We start from the raw sequence: 18,303 nt of genomic DNA, 5'->3' as shown, positions 1-18,303 counted from the left end.
GTTAATAGTATTTAAAAAGAAATTATGAGCTGTTGTAAATTATCCTAGCTTGGTGGCTAAGTTTGTTGATAAGTCTGAAATTAATATGTTTGACTGTTTTAGAGCAAAGTGACATTTCCCCCGTGCCAATTTCTCCCAAATTATTTGAGTTGATTTTGATTTTATTGTCACTTGTACTCAAGTACAGGAGTGCAGTGAAAAGTGCATTATGTCACCACACACGGTGCCATCTTAGATACAAGTACCTAGGTACAGAATCTTAACAAGGTAGAAAGAAAGAACAGCTCAAAGTTAAACATTGCAGTAATCATGGTAGAGTGTAAAAGTTACACATTTGCAGACCTTCTTGGGTTTAAGCAGGACATAAAGAAATAAAGTTGAAAGTTCAAACATTACAGTCTTAGGAGCCTATGTCAAAAGGATTGAAAAACTCTGCTGGGTGTTATTTCAAATTTACTTCAATTGGCGACTTGCTTAAGTCTTTGCTGCTCCTATACTATTTGTTCATGTATGTGTACACTAATTCCTATTAATCATTTATTTTGATCCTTACCGTGTGTTTTCAAGGCCTTGTCATGGTGTTATCTGCATAGAACCTGAAATACTGAAACGTGATGCTACTGCTGTAGAAAGCACTTTAGTTTATATGATTTTTTTTCTTGATGTCAGTTTGAAAGAATTATTTCTATTCTACAAATTAATGAGTGGGTGGGGAAATAGGGGCTTCTATTGAATGGTTAATGCTGCCTGTCACTCTCAGAGAAGGTGGTTTGAATCACACATGGATAAATATTCATACAGATGCCTGCAAGATTCTTTGTGAATTTTCTGGCATTGATATTATTCTCTCCTGTTTCAGCTCCTTCACTGGCTGTCCCTGTAGTTAGATGTCTTTGCAACAACCAAATGCTGGCAACAATGTCACAGACAACAACAATACAGGAAACCTTGGTTGGAGAGTAGAGCAAAGTAGGCCAAAACGATCGAGACGATGGAAATGTTGCTTTAAGATTCTTATTACGTGGTCCTAATTGTAGTATGGTTGCCGTCTGTTTTCCCCGATCCTTCTAGATCCAGATTTTCATAACAGAAAGATCCTGAAGGTTATGAAGAAATGGAGAATGCAAGATGGTAGTAAAATTGTGCACAAATCCAAGATGTGTCACGTTGAATTAATGATGTTGGCTGCATATTGTCTCATCATCACCAACAAAATTTTCACTGATCTCTCTGAAACAAACATGACTGTTTGTTTCAGGGACATTTCTTGTCCTCTGGTGACTTAGCAGGCCAGTCCTGGATCTACAAGTCTTTGGACAGAGTTAATGGGGAGACTATCCATATTCCCATATGTCGGCAGCTACCTTTTCTCTGAAGGCAACTATCAAAGAGGAGATGCAGCACAAAATCAGTTGAGCTAACATAGACATCCAAAAATCAGACACCTGGGTTTTTGACAACACAAAGTTTCATAAGCGGATAAAGCCTTATATAAAGGAATATGAGCAACAAGGAGGTAAATTAGAAAACAGATCTTCAAAATTTATAATCTGTGGATTGTTAGTTGAGCCGTGATCAAATTAGCATGGGTAAATAAGATTAGAGGGATGAATGTGTTGCACAAAGGTTGTAATGGGAGAAATGGGTTTTCATTTTTGGGGCTAAGGAAGGGTCAACTCGACCTGAAACATTAACTCTGATTTCTCTCCACAGATGCTGTCAGACCTGCTGAGTTTTCCCAGTGATTTCTGCTTTTGTGTTTGATTTTTGAGGTACTGGGAAAGTGGGTGTTCTGCTGTTGGGATCAACCTCCACCTGAATTATGCTGAGAACATGTTCTGGTGAGAGATATAACTATGGTGGTAGGAAGTGCTTTAAACTAAATAGTAGAGGTGAGGAATTGAGTTGGGATGATTTGATGAAATAAAAGGCCAGGAGAACAAGGGTGCGATAGGGGAATGGTGGTCACAGTGTGCACACCTAATTGGGCAGTAATAGTTAGGTTATAGATTACAAAAACACTGTACTGAAGACTCTATACTTGAATACATGTAGCATTCATAAAATAACATGAGTTGAAAAGAGAAATAGAGAGAAATACATTTGATCTGATGGTGATTAAAAAGACAGCCAGGAGATGAGAATGCCTGGGACCTGAATATTCAAGGGTCCATAATATTTAGAAAGGATTGAAAGTTAATAAATGGTGGAAGGGTAGCTCATTCAATTACAGACAATGTCAGTACAATGGAGAAAGATTACTTTAATTCTGGTGATTCGGAAATAGAATTAGTTTAGGTAGAGATGAGAAATAGTAAAGGTAAGTTGAACTAAATTTAATTTGGGATATCTGGTTGCCGTGGATGAGTTGGACTGAAGGGTCTGCTTCTGTTTTGTGCAACTCTATGACTCTAAGTCACTTGTACAATGGTTTATAGGCCTCCTAAAAGCAGTTGTGAGAGATACAGGAAGAAATAGTGGGTGTCTCTGAGATAAGTGTAGTTATCATTGCAAGTGATTTTAATTCATATAAATCAGACTGTCCAGGGTTTGCTGAATGATGAATTCGTAGTGTCTTCAGGACAGTTTCTTAAGCCGCAAGTTGTAAAGCCAGTCAGAGAGCAGACGAGACTAGGTTTAGTGTTGTGCAGCGAGTCAGGATTAGTTACTGACTTCATAATAAAGGTGTGCTTAGATAACAGTGTTCATATAATGATTGAATTTTGCTTTCAGTTTGAGGGAGAAAATCCTGGCATTTTAAACTTAATATGAGCAATCATGAAGATAGAGTAGACTAAAGTGAACTGCAAAACAAAGCTAAGTGATAAGTCAGCAGAAGTATACTAACAGGTGATATTTCAGAATATCTCAGAAAAGATGCATTCCAGTATGCAAGAACTACTCTGAAGGAAGAATGCATCATGCATGACTGACTAAGGAAGTTAAAGATAGGATAAGACTGAATGAAAAAATACAAAATTTCACAAAATTGAATGGCACGTCAGATTGAATAGAATATAATGAACAGCAAAGAATGACTGAGATGAATAAAGAAAGGGAAATTAGAGTAAAAGAGAGAGGAATTAAGAAATATAAACATAATTTGCTTGCAGTAAAGATTGAAGGGGAGAAATCTAGGAATATCTGTTCTATGAACATCCTGCCCCAAATGGGATGATTACCCAGTGCATAAATAGTTGAGGTTTGAGGAGCTGTGGATATGCGTCACAAGCTTTATTAAACCTGAAGGGTGATCAGCAGTGGAATCCATGCAGCTGAGTGCTACGAGTCACTGTCTGCTGCTAGTCATTTTGGACCTTTAGGAGGCAGATTAGTAACTTTAAAATGAGCATTCTGTGACCCAAACCATTGTATATGTGTTGACATGGCTATGCAATCATTTCTTGTGAAGCAAAGTGAACACACAAACATGTGAAATAGGAGAACAACTTGACCATTTAGCCACTCCAACTAGCTCCACCATTCATCAAGATCATGGCTGATCTGTTTGAGTTTCAAATTCCATATTCCCTGTTAACCCTTGATTCCCTGATCAACAGGATTCTATCCACCTCCGACTAACAAATATTCACTGACCCATCTGCTATCACCCTTCTGTGGTAGAGAATTTCCAAGACAGGGAGCCTCCTGAGAGATAGAAAATCCTGTGGGGTTAAGGATTTCATCTCCTTAATGTTCCTGTGATGAGTTTTGAGTACACTTACTGTGACATTCTCGTGGTGATTTATTTGTTTTGTGTTCGATCTTTACCTCACATGCTGTTCACATTCATCTCCAAAATGCAACATCAAATTCAGATAAACTCTCTTACATGCCTACTTTCTCTCCCACTGTCAAAAATTCCAATTGAGAACTAGCACAGCTTCAATAAATCTGTTGCGCGTTGGATATCTACTGCACATTCTTGATAAGTGTGCCAACAGACACTGCTGAGCTATTAACCTCAGCTGGCTAATGAAGTCTTTGGGTAACTAGACCACATCGATGAATATGTAGATGGGGAGTTTCCGTGAGGGTTCTCCAAGTCGACCCCATACCTTCAGAAGATGATTGATGGAAACTCCAAACAGACGTGTTAATCAGATACTAGCCAGAGGTACAAAGCCAGCAGACAGATCTGAAAACATGGGCAATGGCATTCCTTCTGTGGATAAGTTTACCAAAAAGTTGGCAGGTGCACAAAGGAACTTGAGCTTTGCATTTTAACCAACTAAATGTGTTTCACCTGCTTGATTATTTGTCCTTTGCTATGAATTGCGAGGAGGAAATTGTCCCTCTCTGCAGAAATTTGAATAACATGGTTGTTTCATGTTATGATTAGATTACTTACAGTGTGGAAACAGGCCCTTCGGCCCAACAAGTCCACACGGACCTGCAACCCACCCAGATGCATTCCCCTACACGCAATTTATCATGGCCAATTCACCTAACCTGCACATTTTTGGGTTGTGGGAGGAAACTCATGCAGACACGGGGAGAGTGCACAAACTCCACACAGTCGCCTGAGGTGGGAATTGAACCCGGGTCTCTGGCACCGTGAGGTAACAGTGCTAACCACTGTGCCACCGTGCCACCCATTTGTAACTGGTTTAATATTCTGTTTTTGTTTAAGCAGGTATTATCTGTGCTGCATAACTACACTTTATGTGGAATACATAGGGTTTATAATATGAAAATAAATCCATACTGGTGTTAATGCAACACACAAGCCTCCTTCACACTTTTACATCTAACCTGTTGATTCATATATCTATTTCTTTCTCCCTCGTGTGTTTATCTACTTTTTCGTCGAGTGATAGCATGGAAACAGACCCTTTTGTCCAACCAGTCCATGCTGACCATGTTCCCAAACTAAACTAGTCCCACCTGCCTCAGCTCAGCCCATATTCCTCCGAACATTTCTTATTCATGTACTTACCTAAGTGTCCACCATTTCCTTTGGAAGTTCATTCCACATACGAACCACTCTGTGAAAAAAGTTATGCTTAGACTCCTTTTAAAATTTTTCTCTTCTTACCTTAAAAATATGTCCCCAACAATCTTGAAATCCCCACCCTAGGGAAGAAGACACCTGCCAATCACCTTATGTATACTTCTGATGATTTTATAAACCTCGATAAGGTCACCCCTCAACCTCATGTGCTCCAATGAAAAAAGACCCAGCCTCTCCTTATAACAAACTCTGGTTTCCTGTCAACATCCTAGAAACTCTCTTCTGAACCCTCTCAGCCTAATAATATCCTTCCTATAACAAGGCAATCAGAACTGAACACAGTACTCCACTCAATTGTATATTTTCAAAACGCTGGCACTCAGGAGAGGATTTACGTACAGTCAGTTCTACTTTCGTTAGCCTGAATTAGCTGTAACGCGACTGAGTGAATAGGGAACACTGTTTCTAAAGTGTGAACTTTTAAAGTGTGTGTTGGCTACAATGTGATTAGATTGCCAACACTTTAGGTGTTATTTGTATTGCGCAATGTTTGTATCGCGTGGAATCGCACAGGAATGCAACTATCACCTTCTGGAAGAACTGACTGTACTTGATCATTGAAAACAAACATCTTGTTTTGACATAACTTATCAAAGTTGTGTTCAAATTTACTTTTGCTCATTGACTTTGGAAATTTACTACTGAAGAAGTCTGAGAACCATACCTGTCCCCAGAGTTCAACTTGCCTCCCTAGTATATCAGAGATAGGCTGACACAGATATTGAGGTTGAGAGTGTGTTGCTGGAAAAGCATAGCAGGTCAGGCAGCATTCGAGGAGCAGGAAAATTGATGTCTTGGGGCAGAGCCCTTCATCAGGAAGTCTAAAATATAGATGCCCTTCTAAAATATAGCCCTACCTGATAAAGGGCTCTGGCCCGAAACATCAATTTTCCTGCTCCTCGGATGCTGCCTGGACTGCTGTGCTTTTCCAGCAACACCCTCTCAACTCTGATCTCCAGCATCTGCAGGCTTCACTGTCTCCTGACACAGATATTAACCAAGGTGTCAGCTGAGGTGAGCAGAGTGCAGGAAGGAAGGGGAGACATTACCGAGAGGGGTTCTGGCAGTTGCCTGTGAATTTTGAGCGGGGCCGGGGGAGTAGCCTTCCAAATCCCTGAGAGTACTGAGCAAACTTGACAGATTTTGCAGAGGGATACCTCAAACAGTTGGTAGACCTCGCGTTTCTATGAAATACGTCTGGAGACAATGCTTCATGTTCAAATTTTAGAAAATGCATTGTATTGATATTTTGTAGGAGCTAGTTTTAACTGTGTACAATAAGGTTAATTGTACTTCCAAATGTTTTTAGATATTCGTAGGCCGGAGGAACTTTCCCTGTTGAAACCACGAGGGAACGTTTCAAAAAAGAGGAAAGAGAAGAACCGTAAGCATGCTGTTGATGAAGATATTTTAGACTTGGACCAGGGGCCAGTTTCTCCAGGATCAGTAGGTAATACTTTTGTAAGCGAAGCTAAACCGTCTAAAATGTTGTAAACAATTTGGTTTATTTTCGAAAGATGTGTATGCGCTGGAGTGCCTTCTTTCATATTGAAATTGTACTCTCAATGTTTGTGCGCCTTCTGTTCACAATACACCTGTAGGTGTTCAAAGTTTGTGAGAAGATTTGTAGCTCGGGTGCTTGTTGTTGTGGTTCTGTTCGCCGAGCTGGGAATTTGTGTTGCAGACGTTTCGTCCCCTGTCTAGGTGACATCCTCAGTGCTTGGCAGCTTCCTGTGAAGTGCTTCTGTGATCTTTCCTCCGGCATTTGTAGTGGTTTGAATCTGCCGCTTCTGGTTGTCAGTTCCAGCTGTCCGCTGCAGTGGTCGGTATATTGGGTCCAGGTCGATGTGCTTGTTGATTTAAACTGTGGATGAGTGCCATGCCTCTAGGAATTCCCTGGCTGTTCTCCGTTTGGCTTGTCCTATAATAGTAGTGTTGTCCCAGTCGAATTCATGTTGCTTGTCATCTGCATGTATGGCTACTAAGGATAGCTGGTCGTGTCATTTCGTGGCTAGTTGGTGTTCATGGATGCGGATCGTTAGCTGTCTTCCTGTTTGTCCTATGTAGTGTTTTGTGCAGTCCTTGCATGGGATTTTGTACACTACATTGGTTTGCTCATGCTGAGTATCAGGTCCTTCGTCCTGGTGAGTTGTTGTCTGAGATAGGCTGTTGGTTTGTGTGCTGTTATGAGTCCTAGTGGTCGCAGCAGTCTGGCTGTCAGTTCGGAAATGTTCTTGATGTATGGTAGTGTGGCTAGTCCTTTGGATTGCGGCATGTCCTCATTCCGTTGTCTTTCCCTTAGGCATCTGTTGATGAAATTGCGTGGGTATCCGTTTTCGGTGAATACATTGTATAGGTGTTCTTCTTCCTCTTTTTGCAGTTCTGGTGTACTGCAGTGTGTTGTGGCCCTTTTGAATAGTGTCTTGATGCAACTTCTTTTGCGTGAGTTGGGGTGGTTGCTTTCGTAGTTTAGTTCTTGGTCTGTGTGTGTGGCTTTCCTGTATACCAGAACTGCAAAAAGTGGGGGAAATGTCTGCAACACAAATTCCCAGCTCGGCGAACACAACCACAACAATACACCTCTCAATACATGCACTGAACTTTTTAAATTTCCCTTTGTGCAACCTATTTCTGATTTTAAAAGTACTGCAGAACTAGAATTAGAGACATACACTGTAAATATTGTCAGAAATAATATTTATTTCTTTATTTATGCAGTTGCTATGTTTGCAAATTATATCTGCAAAGATCATTTCTAACTTGCCAAATAAATAAAAGACATCGATCTTAAATCAATTTTAAACTAAAATAGCACTTCTGCTTGACCAGTGTATATAACATGTTTTACAACTAAGAAAATCATCTCTTTTTTTACCCCCAACTCACCTTGGTCAGTCACAAAAATATTTTATTTTATTGCAGCATGGAGCTGTTATACTTCATTAAAATGTAATTTTAATTAAATGGAGATGAAGGAGTCAATTGGCAGGGTCATCAGTGGGCGGCACGGTTGCTCAGTGGTTAGCACTGCTGCCTCACAGCGCCAGGGACCCGGGTTTAATTCCTGCCTTGGGCAACTGTCTGTGTAGAGTTTGCACATTCTCCCCGTGTCTGCGTGGGTTTCCTCCGGGTGCTCCCGTTTCCCCCCACAGTCCAAAGATATGCAGGTTAGGTGAATAGGCCATGCTAAATTGCCCGTAGTGTTAGGTGCATTGGTCAGAGGTGAATATAGGGGAATGAGTCTGGGTGGGTTGCTCTTTGGAGGGTCGGTGTGGACTTGTTGGGCCGAAGGGCCTGTTTCCACACTGTAGGAAATCTAATCTAATCTTGGATGAAAGAAAGAGGAGTTCTATCACCTCTAACACAAAGGGAAAAATAATAAAACCGCAACACCACACAAACACTGGCAATAATTTTAAAAGGGTGTGTGTGCCTGATACAGACAAGGGGAATAAATGATGCACAGTTAAGAGGTCTTAGAGTCCTTGAGGTGTTAGATTGTCAACCCTGTAACCACAGTAGTTTAATAGTTCACTCAGCAGTTCTGAAACATATCGTTAAATCACTGGGTGAACGGTTGTTTTCCCTATTCGAAGATGCTGAGAGGAAGAAGCAGGGAGAGAGAGGGTTCTAGCTCATGTTGTCACAAATTAACTTTATTCTCTCTCTCCTGCTCAAAACCATCTGTTGATATGTAGCTCAATTGTCCACTCGAGTTGGCTAACTGGTGGGTGAGCATTCCACCTCCTAATTAAATACATGTGAATCAAGATTTAAATTCCTTGGTTTTGATTGTAATTAGATAAAATGATAATTTCAGCACAGGCCGTTTGTTCCACAGGGCTGTGCTGGAGTTTGCCTTGATCTGTGGTCAGGTCTGTATTTCCTCCTCTTTAAAAACCATGAAAGACCTCAGGTATAACTATGAGATGTTGGACATTAAAATTTGATAGTCCGTGTATACGATTATCATAGTACTTGATGCATCTGTAAACTGAAGCCATCTGTTAGTGACCAATGATATAAAGATGGTCACCATCTCATTTTACCCCTCCATAAAAGAATATTAGGAGAATTGGGATCAAACAGTTTGGATTGTGAGTGAGAAGTTTGATTATTTCTCTTTTTTTGCTCAAGATTAATATTATTTTTGCAAAGATACTTCTGCAGTTTTTTTTTTCCTTTCACTGTTTTGAAACCTCTATGCACTGTAGACATTCCCACTTCAATTAAATCTATTCCTGACCATGCCATGCTAGAAAGGGATCAAGAGACAGGGTTACATGGCTAGGTGTCCAGTATTCTGTTTCCAGGAGATGAATATATGGCTCTGTAAGATGTCTTTCAGATTTTGTGGTGGATTGATGATGAGAATTGTCAGCACCTCTGTCATTAGGAGAAAGTGAGGACTGCAGAAGCTGGAGATCGGAGTCAAAATGTGTGGAGCTGGAAAAGCACAGCAAGTCAGGCAGCATCCGAAGCACTGGAGAGTTGACATTTTGAGCATAACAGCTCATACCCGAAATGTCAAATCTCCTGCTTCTCAGATGCTGCCTGACCTGCTGTGCTTTTCCAGCACCGCCCATTTTGACCTGCTACCATTAATCCATTAAAACTGATTGCAACTTATGGAGCCTGTGTATCCAGAATAATACAGAAACCAGAATATTGCTGAGCATGATTCTGCACTTTACCAGAGAATATGCCGTTGAAATCTGCACAGAGTGTGAGCCAACAAAAGTTACACTTATATGCTATTACTCTTGCTGTTAAAAAAATTCTTCAAGAAGTTGCAGCTCATTGAAAGATGTTTTTGGGTTTATAATGATGAATGTACAAAGTTGTTAAGTTCTAATTACCATTGCATACTTCCACTAGTCCTGAAACCTAATTTTATATTAGAGCCCTTTCATATTTCTCTTATATGATAAAAGATATTCCACATATTTTCATTTAAGTGTTTGTTTTTATGTTAGTTTAGCTTCTGTCTCAGCTGAATCATCATTTATTTTGCTATCTGAATGTGTTAAGTGCTGACAGTCAGTGCATTTTGTGACAAGATGAGCCTTTAAGAGGGATTTGTACTGACCTGTTTCTCTTGGAGTGACGTTGTAATGCAGAGGTGGCTGCTCCATGGAAAGCAGAGTAAATAGTTTTTTTAAAAATTAGATAAAAGAAGCATGAGTGGGTAGAGTCAAGCTCAAATAGACTGAGGGTTTTAATTTTGTTTTCAGTTATTGAAGTTGGGAGTTTTGAAGTTGAAGCTGCTGGATGCAGCTCACTCTCTGCTGCTGCAAAAGCTGGAGTTTGATAGAGTCAAATTTATGCCAACTCTTTTTTTTGTATTTTAATTATGGTGTAAGAATGTGGAGGTAGAAATAAGAGTTAATGTTTTAATTTGATATGACGCCTCTTCAGTCTTATCATATGCAGGCAAGGAGTTATGGATTGATAGGCAGAGATATGGGAGGCAAGAAAAACATCTCATGAACTTTAGAGAAGGTATTTTGGGAAGATAAAGATGGAGTGGTAGTTTGTACGAGGCATAGAGGGAATGAGGGTAGGCTACTTTGGGACTGTCAAGGGTGAATGGAGGGGAAGGGAGGCCTGAATCTCATGAAGGAGAAAGTGGGGAATAACTTTTACATCCCCTCTTCACTGTTTGATCTCCTCAGACTGAGAGATTCAGCCAAGATGTAATACTAACTTTCTCAGATGGCCGATGGCTGGGCACTTCCTACTGATCTGAAGAGGAAAGAAACACAGGAGGACAGGTCATGGATCCTTCACTCCTCACCTCCATGGTTACACTTTATCTGAGCTGAAAATGTGTTGCTGGTTAAAGCACAGCAGGTTAGGCAGCATCCAAGGAATAGGAAATTCGACGTTTCGGGCATAAGCCCTTCATCATTCCTGATGAAGGGCTTATGCCCGAAACGTCAATTTTCCTGTTCCTTGGATGCTGCCTAACCTGCTGTGCTTTAACCAGCAACACATTTTCAGCTGTGATCGCCAGTATCTGCAGACCTCATTTTTTACACTTTATCTGAGTCTATTTGGAGAAGATCTGCAGTCCCGCAAATGAGAAGGCAATGTTGAGAGCAGAACATGACGTAATGGTTTCTCTTTTTTTCTCTCTTTGGTGGAACCTGGAACACTAGTGCTACAGAGAGTAGCATGGGGACTGTCACATTTAATAGCAGTGGCTATCTGTCAGTTTAAAAACTGTGGTAGGTCATGTGTTTATGCCCAGCCCATACGTGCATAATGGCTAGATACACAGCAAGTGATTATGTAACCTGAAAAAAGCAGCCTGCAGAAATTTGGCAATCACTATGAGGAGGAGTTTCCCCTCTCCTGAATAGGATCGATTTAGAACAGAATCTCGACAGTGTGGAAGCATTTGGTCCATCAAGGCCACAATACCATCAAAGAGCATCCCACCCAGACCCACCCTACTCCTGTAACCCTGCATTTCCCATCGCTACCTCCCCAAGCCTGCACACTATGGGTAATTTCCCAAGGCCAATCCACCTAACCTGCACATCTTTGGACTGTGTGAAGAAACCGAAGCACCTGGAGAAAACTCATGCAGGCACGAGAATGTGGAAACTCCAGACAGACGTTTGCCCAAGGCTGGAATCGAACATGTGTCCCTGACACTGAGAAGCAGTGCTAACCACTGAGCCACTGGCAGCCCACACTGAGCCATGGTGCTGGCAGTTTAATCTAGAATCATGGCAAGATTGTTGCTGGAAGCCTGGGAATTATGATGTCAACAAGCATGATCAGTAGCTGATTGCATTGAAGTATTCCCACAGACAGCAAATCAAGACACTGAATGAGTTATGGACCAGTTCCTTCAAAACATATCAAGGATGTAACCTAGACCCTGGAGAAAGTGAAGTCGCGTGGGGTCCAGGATGTACCAGCTAGATGGATAGAGAACTAGCTGGGCAGCAGGAGACAAGAGTGTAGTATTGGAAGGAAGCTTCTCAAAATGGAGAACTGTGACCAGTGATGTTCTACAGGGATCTGTGTTGGGACCGCTGTTATTTGTGATATACAGGTACATAAATTATCTGAAGGAAGTTATAGGTGGTCTGATTAGCAAGTTTGCAGATGACACTAAGATTGGTGGAGTAGCAGATAGTGAAGGGGACTGACAAGGGGAATATGGATAGATTGGAGAATTGGGCAGAGAAATGGCAGATGGAGTTCAATCCAAGCAAATGTGAGGTGTTGATTTGTGGAAGATCCAATTCAAGAGCCAACTATATAGTAAATGGAAAAGCCCGGGGGAAAATTGATATCCAAAGAGATCTGGGTGTTCAGGTCCATTGTTCCCTGAAGGAGGGCAATGCAGGTCAATAGAGTGGTCAAGAAGCACTTTCAAGGAGCTATGAACCTGCACACCAAGGTCTCTTTGTTCAGCAACACTCCCTAGGACCTTACCATTAAGTGTATAAGTCATGCTAAGATTTGCTTTCCCAAAATGCAGCACCTCACATTTATCTGAATTAAACTCCATCTGCCACTTCTCAGCCCATTGGCCCATCTGGTCAAGATCCTGTTGTAATCTGAGGTAACCCTCTTCGCTGTCCACTACACCTCCAATTTTGCTGTCATCTGCAAACTTACTAATTGTACCTCTTATGCTCGCATCCAAATCATTTATGTAAATGACAAAAAATAGAGGGCCCAGCACCAATCCTTGTGGCACTCCACTGGTCACAGGCCTCCAGTCTGAAAAACAACTCTCCACAATCACCCCCTGTCTTCTCCCATTGAGCCAGTTCTGTATCCAAATGGCTAGTTCTCCCTGTATTCCATGAGATCAAACCTTGTTAATCAGTCTCCCATGGGGAACCTTGTCGAATGCCTTACTGAAGTCCATATAGATCACATCTACTGCTCTGCCGTCATGAATCTTCTTTGTTACTTCTTCAAAAAACTCAATCAAGTTTGTGAGACATGGTTTCCCATGCACAAAGCCATGTTGACTATCCTGAATCAGTCTTTGCCTTTTCAAACACATGTACATCCTGTCCCTCTGGATTCCCTCCAACAACTTGCCCACCACCGAGGTCAGGCTCACCGATCTATAGTTCCCTGGCTTGTCCTTACCACATTTTTTTAAACAGTGGCATCACGTTTGCCAACCTCCAGTCTTCTGGCACCTCACCTGTAACTATCGATGATACAAATATCTCAGCAAGAGGCCCAGCAATCACTTCTCTAGCTTCCCACAGAGTTCTCGGGTACACCTGATCAGGTCCTGGGGATTTATCCATTTTTAACCATTTCAAGACATCCTCCTCTGTAATCTGGACATTTTGCAAGGTGTCACCATCTGTTTCTCTATAGTCTATATCTTCCATTTCCCTTTGCACAGTAAATACTGATGCAAAATATTCATTTAGTATCTCCCCCATTTTTTGTGGCTCCACACGAAGGCCGCCTTGCTGATCTTTGAGGGGCCCTATTCTCTCCCTAGTTACCCTTTTGTCCTTAATATATTTGTAAAAACCCTTTGGATTCTCCTTAATTCTATTTGCCAAAGCTATCTCATGTCCCCGTTTTGCCCTCCTGATTTCCCTCTTAAGTATACTCCTACTTCCTTTGTACTCTTCTAAGGATTCACTCGATCTATCCTGTCTATACCTGACATATGCTTCCTTCTTTTTCTTAACCAAACTCTCAATTTCTTTAGTCATCCAGCATTCCCTATACCTATCAGCCTTCCCTTTCATCCTGACAGGAATATACTTTCTCTGGATTCCTGTTATCCCATTTCTGAAGGCTTCCCATTTTCCAGCCGTCCCTTTACCTGCGAACATCTGCCTCCAATCAGCTTTCAAAAGTTCTTGCCTAATACCATCAAAATTGGCCTTTCTCCAATTTAGAACTTCAACTTTTAGATCTGGTCTATCCTTTTTCATCACTATTTTAAAACGAATAGAATTATGGTCACTGGCCCCAAAGTGCTCCTCCACTGACACCTCAGTCACCTGCCCTGCCTTATTTCCCAAGAGTAGATCAAGTTTTGTACCTTCTCTAGTAGGTCCATCCACATACTGAATCAGAAAATACGCGTGTAAATTTCTTTACACAGAGGGTGGTGGGTGACTGGAACGCTATGCCAGCGGAGGTGGTAGAGGCGGGTATGATAGCATCATTTAAGATGTATCTAGACGGATATATGAATGAGAAGGGAGCAGAGGGATCCTGAGAAAATAGGTGACAGGTTTAGATAGAGGATCAGATCGGTGCAGGCTTGGAGGGCAGAAGGGCCTGTTCTGTAATTGTCTTTGTTCTTTATCTTATTTAGAAGCAAGCATAAGACCTTATGATGTGATTCAATTCCTAGACTTTAAGCAAAAATCACTTATTGTTACACCAGCATTAAAATATAAATTTAAAAAAAAGAATTGGCATAACTTTAACTCTATCAACATACTTAAAATAATATATATCTTAACTCCTATTCATCAATGTAGCAACATCCTATAAACACACCCTTAGCAAAGGCAAATGCAGCAAAACAGAGTTCCTTGCTGTCTCCCTTAGTCCAGGAGAAGGAACACCAATAGAATAAATCCAGCAGCAGCAAGAGAATTCAAGCTGTTGTGCTTTTAAGACTTGTCTTCGGATTTCCTTTATTGTGTATTACATGGAAAAAGCTATGAATTTTATCAAGTTTTACATGCTGCAAGTATTGGAACTATGGGTGGAAATCCGCCCCCTACCACCAACCACCAATGAAGGATAATTTTTTCTGTTTACTATTTGCAGTAAAATTGGACTGAAGATCTAAAATGAATTTTTATCAACTTTACAAGAAACAGCATTTAGAGGACATCTTGCCAATGGCTTTATGACACCAGTAACACAACGACAGAATGAAATGTTTTCATATTATGTTGTTTCTACTTTGTACTTAGATGTCCATTATGGCTACACCATAATGATTAGATTAGATTCCCTACAGTATGGAGACAGGACCTTTGGCCCAACAAGTCCACACTGACCCGACATTTACCCTTGACAAATGCACCTAACACTAGGGGCAATTTAGCATGGCCAATCCACCTAACCTGCACATCTTTGAATTGTGGGAGGAAACTGGAGCACCCAGAGAAAACCCACACAGACAAGGGGAGAATGTGCAAACTCCACACAGACAGTCGTCCGAGATCGGAATCAAACCTGGGTCCCTGGCGCTGTGAGGCAGCAGTGCTAACCACTGAGCCACTGTGCTGCCCTAACTATCATCAGTCCAAGTTAAAATAATGAACCAGTTTTACCAGTATAGATATTTTTGATTCAGATTTCCAGATTTTGCAGAATTTTGTCTTTATTTCAACCTCTTTAATGCACTTTCCTCTTACCTCTGCATTGTTGGCTTAGGAATATACAAGAGTCAAGTCTAAGTATTGCCTTGGACCTCATTATTCTTTCTTCGACATCCAAACTGACAATAAGTACCATAATAGAATTATTTAAAGTTTATTGGTTACCTGATGATCAATGTTTTTTTATATATCAGTTGGAAATTTTGCTTTTCCCTTAGGTAATCTGCACAAACAGGTCAAACAAGTCACTTTGAAATCGCACCTACGAACTAGCCAAGAATGTAAATGTGTGACACCCTGTCTCTGAGACATTGATAGGCAACTGCTGTAGAAACCCATTTTTGAAAGAAAAGTTGGGTGCAGTTAATTTAAAAATATTTAAAATGGGGATTCTTAAGAGTAGGAATTCAACAGATTTCTGACTTTTCACATCACAGTCTGACAGATCTACACTCCAGTCAGATAACTCAATGCGATATACTTGAAAACCTCAAATTGGAGGTGTTTGATTAAGTACAATTCCTTCTCACCCTGGACCATGCTTTATTCACCCTCCTGTCAGATATTTACTGAAATCACTCTTCTTTAGCCACTAGAAGTACACAGGAACAGCATGATAACTTGGTAAGGGGAGGTGTCAATTTAGTTGTAATATCATGGGAGTAGTAATCCAGAGCCTACTAGGGACATGGATTTGAATCCCACTACAACAAACGGTGAAATTTGAGTCAATGAAATCCGAAATTAAACCATATCTAATGGTGACAAAGGAACCATTATCTATTGTTGTAAATATCCATCTGGTTCACTCATTTTTAGAGAAGGAAATCCTTAAAACTAATGAGGACACTGGTGGAATTTAAAGTCAATTAATAAATCTGGGATCTGTTTCATGGTGGGACTATCATTGCTTGTCTTGAAAAGCATCTGATTCCGTAATGCCCTTTAGAGAAGGGAATCCACCACCCTTACCTGATGTGACTCCAGTTCCTCGGGAGTGTTTTTGACTTTTTAAAAGATTGTTCTCTGGAATGGCCGAGAGACAGCTCAAGAGCAACTGGAGATGAGCAAACAATGCCAACCTTGCCAGCAATGCCAATATCTCTCACAATGATAAAGGAAAAGTCAAACTAATAATTCAGAGACACAGGCCAGTGCTCAAGGGGCATGGGTTCAAATCTGACCAGAGCAGCTGGTGGCATTTAAATTCAATGACTAAGTATAGAATTTCCATAAAACCTAGTTTCTACTTTGCCAGAGCATGATTGAGGCGTGATTGCAAAAGTAAATGTTGTGTACATGCGCTTGGTATTGCCATGGTTACTGACTAATTATATTAAGAACACGACGGTAATGTTTATTTTAATGACCAAAACAATTGTTAATATGGAACAGCACCAATACTGTTTGTTTGTTGTAATCTATTGTGTTCTTAAGATTTGTCTTCAGATTTCTTGCATTTTATTGTGTGTTACAATAGGAAGAGCAAGGCAATTTCTCAAGTTTTGCTGCACATATATTGGAACTGTGGGTGGAAATCCCCTCCCCCAATATTGAAGGGTGTTTACTGTTTATAGTGAAATTCTAAAATGGATGTTTACCAACTTTACAAGAAAAAGCATTCAGAGGACATCTTGCCTTTATGATACCATTAACACAATGACCAAGTGAAATATTTACATATTATGTTGTTTCTGCTTTGTAGTTAGTTAATTATGGTGTAGCCAGTCTTTATAATTTCCTGCAATGCACATCTGTCACCGTTCCAAATTAAAGTAACGAACCAGATTTAGACCTCTATCCTGTGAAGACACCAAACATCAGCATAAAGGTTATTGCTTCATTTTGTATGATGTCTAATTATTTGCTCACTTCTAATAAATGTCGGAGTGCTACGGTGTCAATGATATAAACATTTTGTCACTTGTCTCGTTGCACAGCAAGTCCTGGTCTATACAGCAAGACGATGACTCCCATATATGACCCAGTCAATGGAACACCGGTCTCTTCTACAATTACATGGTTCAGTGATAGTCCTCTCGCCGAACGGAACTGTAACATTCTGGCTGTCAGCCAGCCAATCCTTACACCACAGGCACTGGCCAAAATGTACAGGCCACAGAATCAAGTGGACAAAGCAGAGCTGAATGCTGGGTAGGATTGCTTGACATGATTTATTTACTAATTACCTACTATTTAAATTGCAGTGATGCAAAGGAATAAGTTTATTATATATAACCCTCTTCCATGATAATGGTGTCAAATTATGAGGTCAGCTTGCAAAGGCTTATAGTCCCTTGAGTTAGAAGCTTAACAGGTGATACACCATTGAACCACAGAAAAGTTCTGGTACGTAAAGCAGCCATTCAACCCATCAATCAGATGTTTAAATAGTTTAAAAGACTCATATCTTCATTCGCTCCACATGATATATAGGGCAGCATGGTGACACAGCGGTTCACTTTCCCACCTCACAGTGCCAAGGATCCATGTTCAGTTCCAGCCTTGGGTAACTGTCTGCGTGGAGTTTGCGCGTTCTCCAAGGGACTGTGCGGAGTTTGCACCAGGTACTTCGGTTTCAAAGTCCAAAGACGTGCAGGTTAGGTGGATCAGCCACGGGAAATGTGGATCTACAGTGGGACTGAGTGGGATGCTTTTCAAAGGGTCAATGCTGACTCAATGGACTGAAAGGCTTCTACCTGCACTGTTGGGATTCTGTGATATGAAGAAACAGCTGAAGGCACTGCACAGTTGTGGGTCCTGGTAATACCTCAGCAGCCCCACCGAACTCATATGCTCAAGTACCAGCTCCACCCTGAGTCAACCTATCCCTTTACAGCTCCAATACTGACAAATAGCCAGCCATGGGAAAAATTGCCCAGTAGCCCATGTCCCTGAAAAGCAAGCCAAATCCAACCTGGCTGATTATCACCG

The 18,303-nt window shown here is 40.9% G+C and overlaps 1 protein-coding gene across 2 annotated transcripts in view; it reads left to right on the top strand.

The window, feature by feature from the left end:
- The window catches only part of fermt1 (FERM domain containing kindlin 1), a 90,715-nt gene that overhangs the window by 36,138 nt on the left and 36,274 nt on the right, over positions 1–18,303 (top strand). For both annotated transcript variants that reach the window (XM_060831075.1, XM_060831076.1), the window contains exons 4-5: positions 6,324–6,464; positions 17,310–17,523. In XM_060831075.1, coding sequence (XP_060687058.1) covers positions 6,324–6,464; positions 17,310–17,523 — 355 coding nt within the window. The remainder of the gene's footprint in view (positions 1–6,323; positions 6,465–17,309; positions 17,524–18,303) is intronic.

The sequence above is a fragment of the Hemiscyllium ocellatum genome, chromosome 10 (assembly GCF_020745735.1).
Source record: "Hemiscyllium ocellatum isolate sHemOce1 chromosome 10, sHemOce1.pat.X.cur, whole genome shotgun sequence".
NCBI classification, from domain to species: Eukaryota; Metazoa; Chordata; class Chondrichthyes; order Orectolobiformes; family Hemiscylliidae; genus Hemiscyllium; species Hemiscyllium ocellatum.
This window is presented reverse-complemented; position numbering and strand designations above follow the sequence as displayed.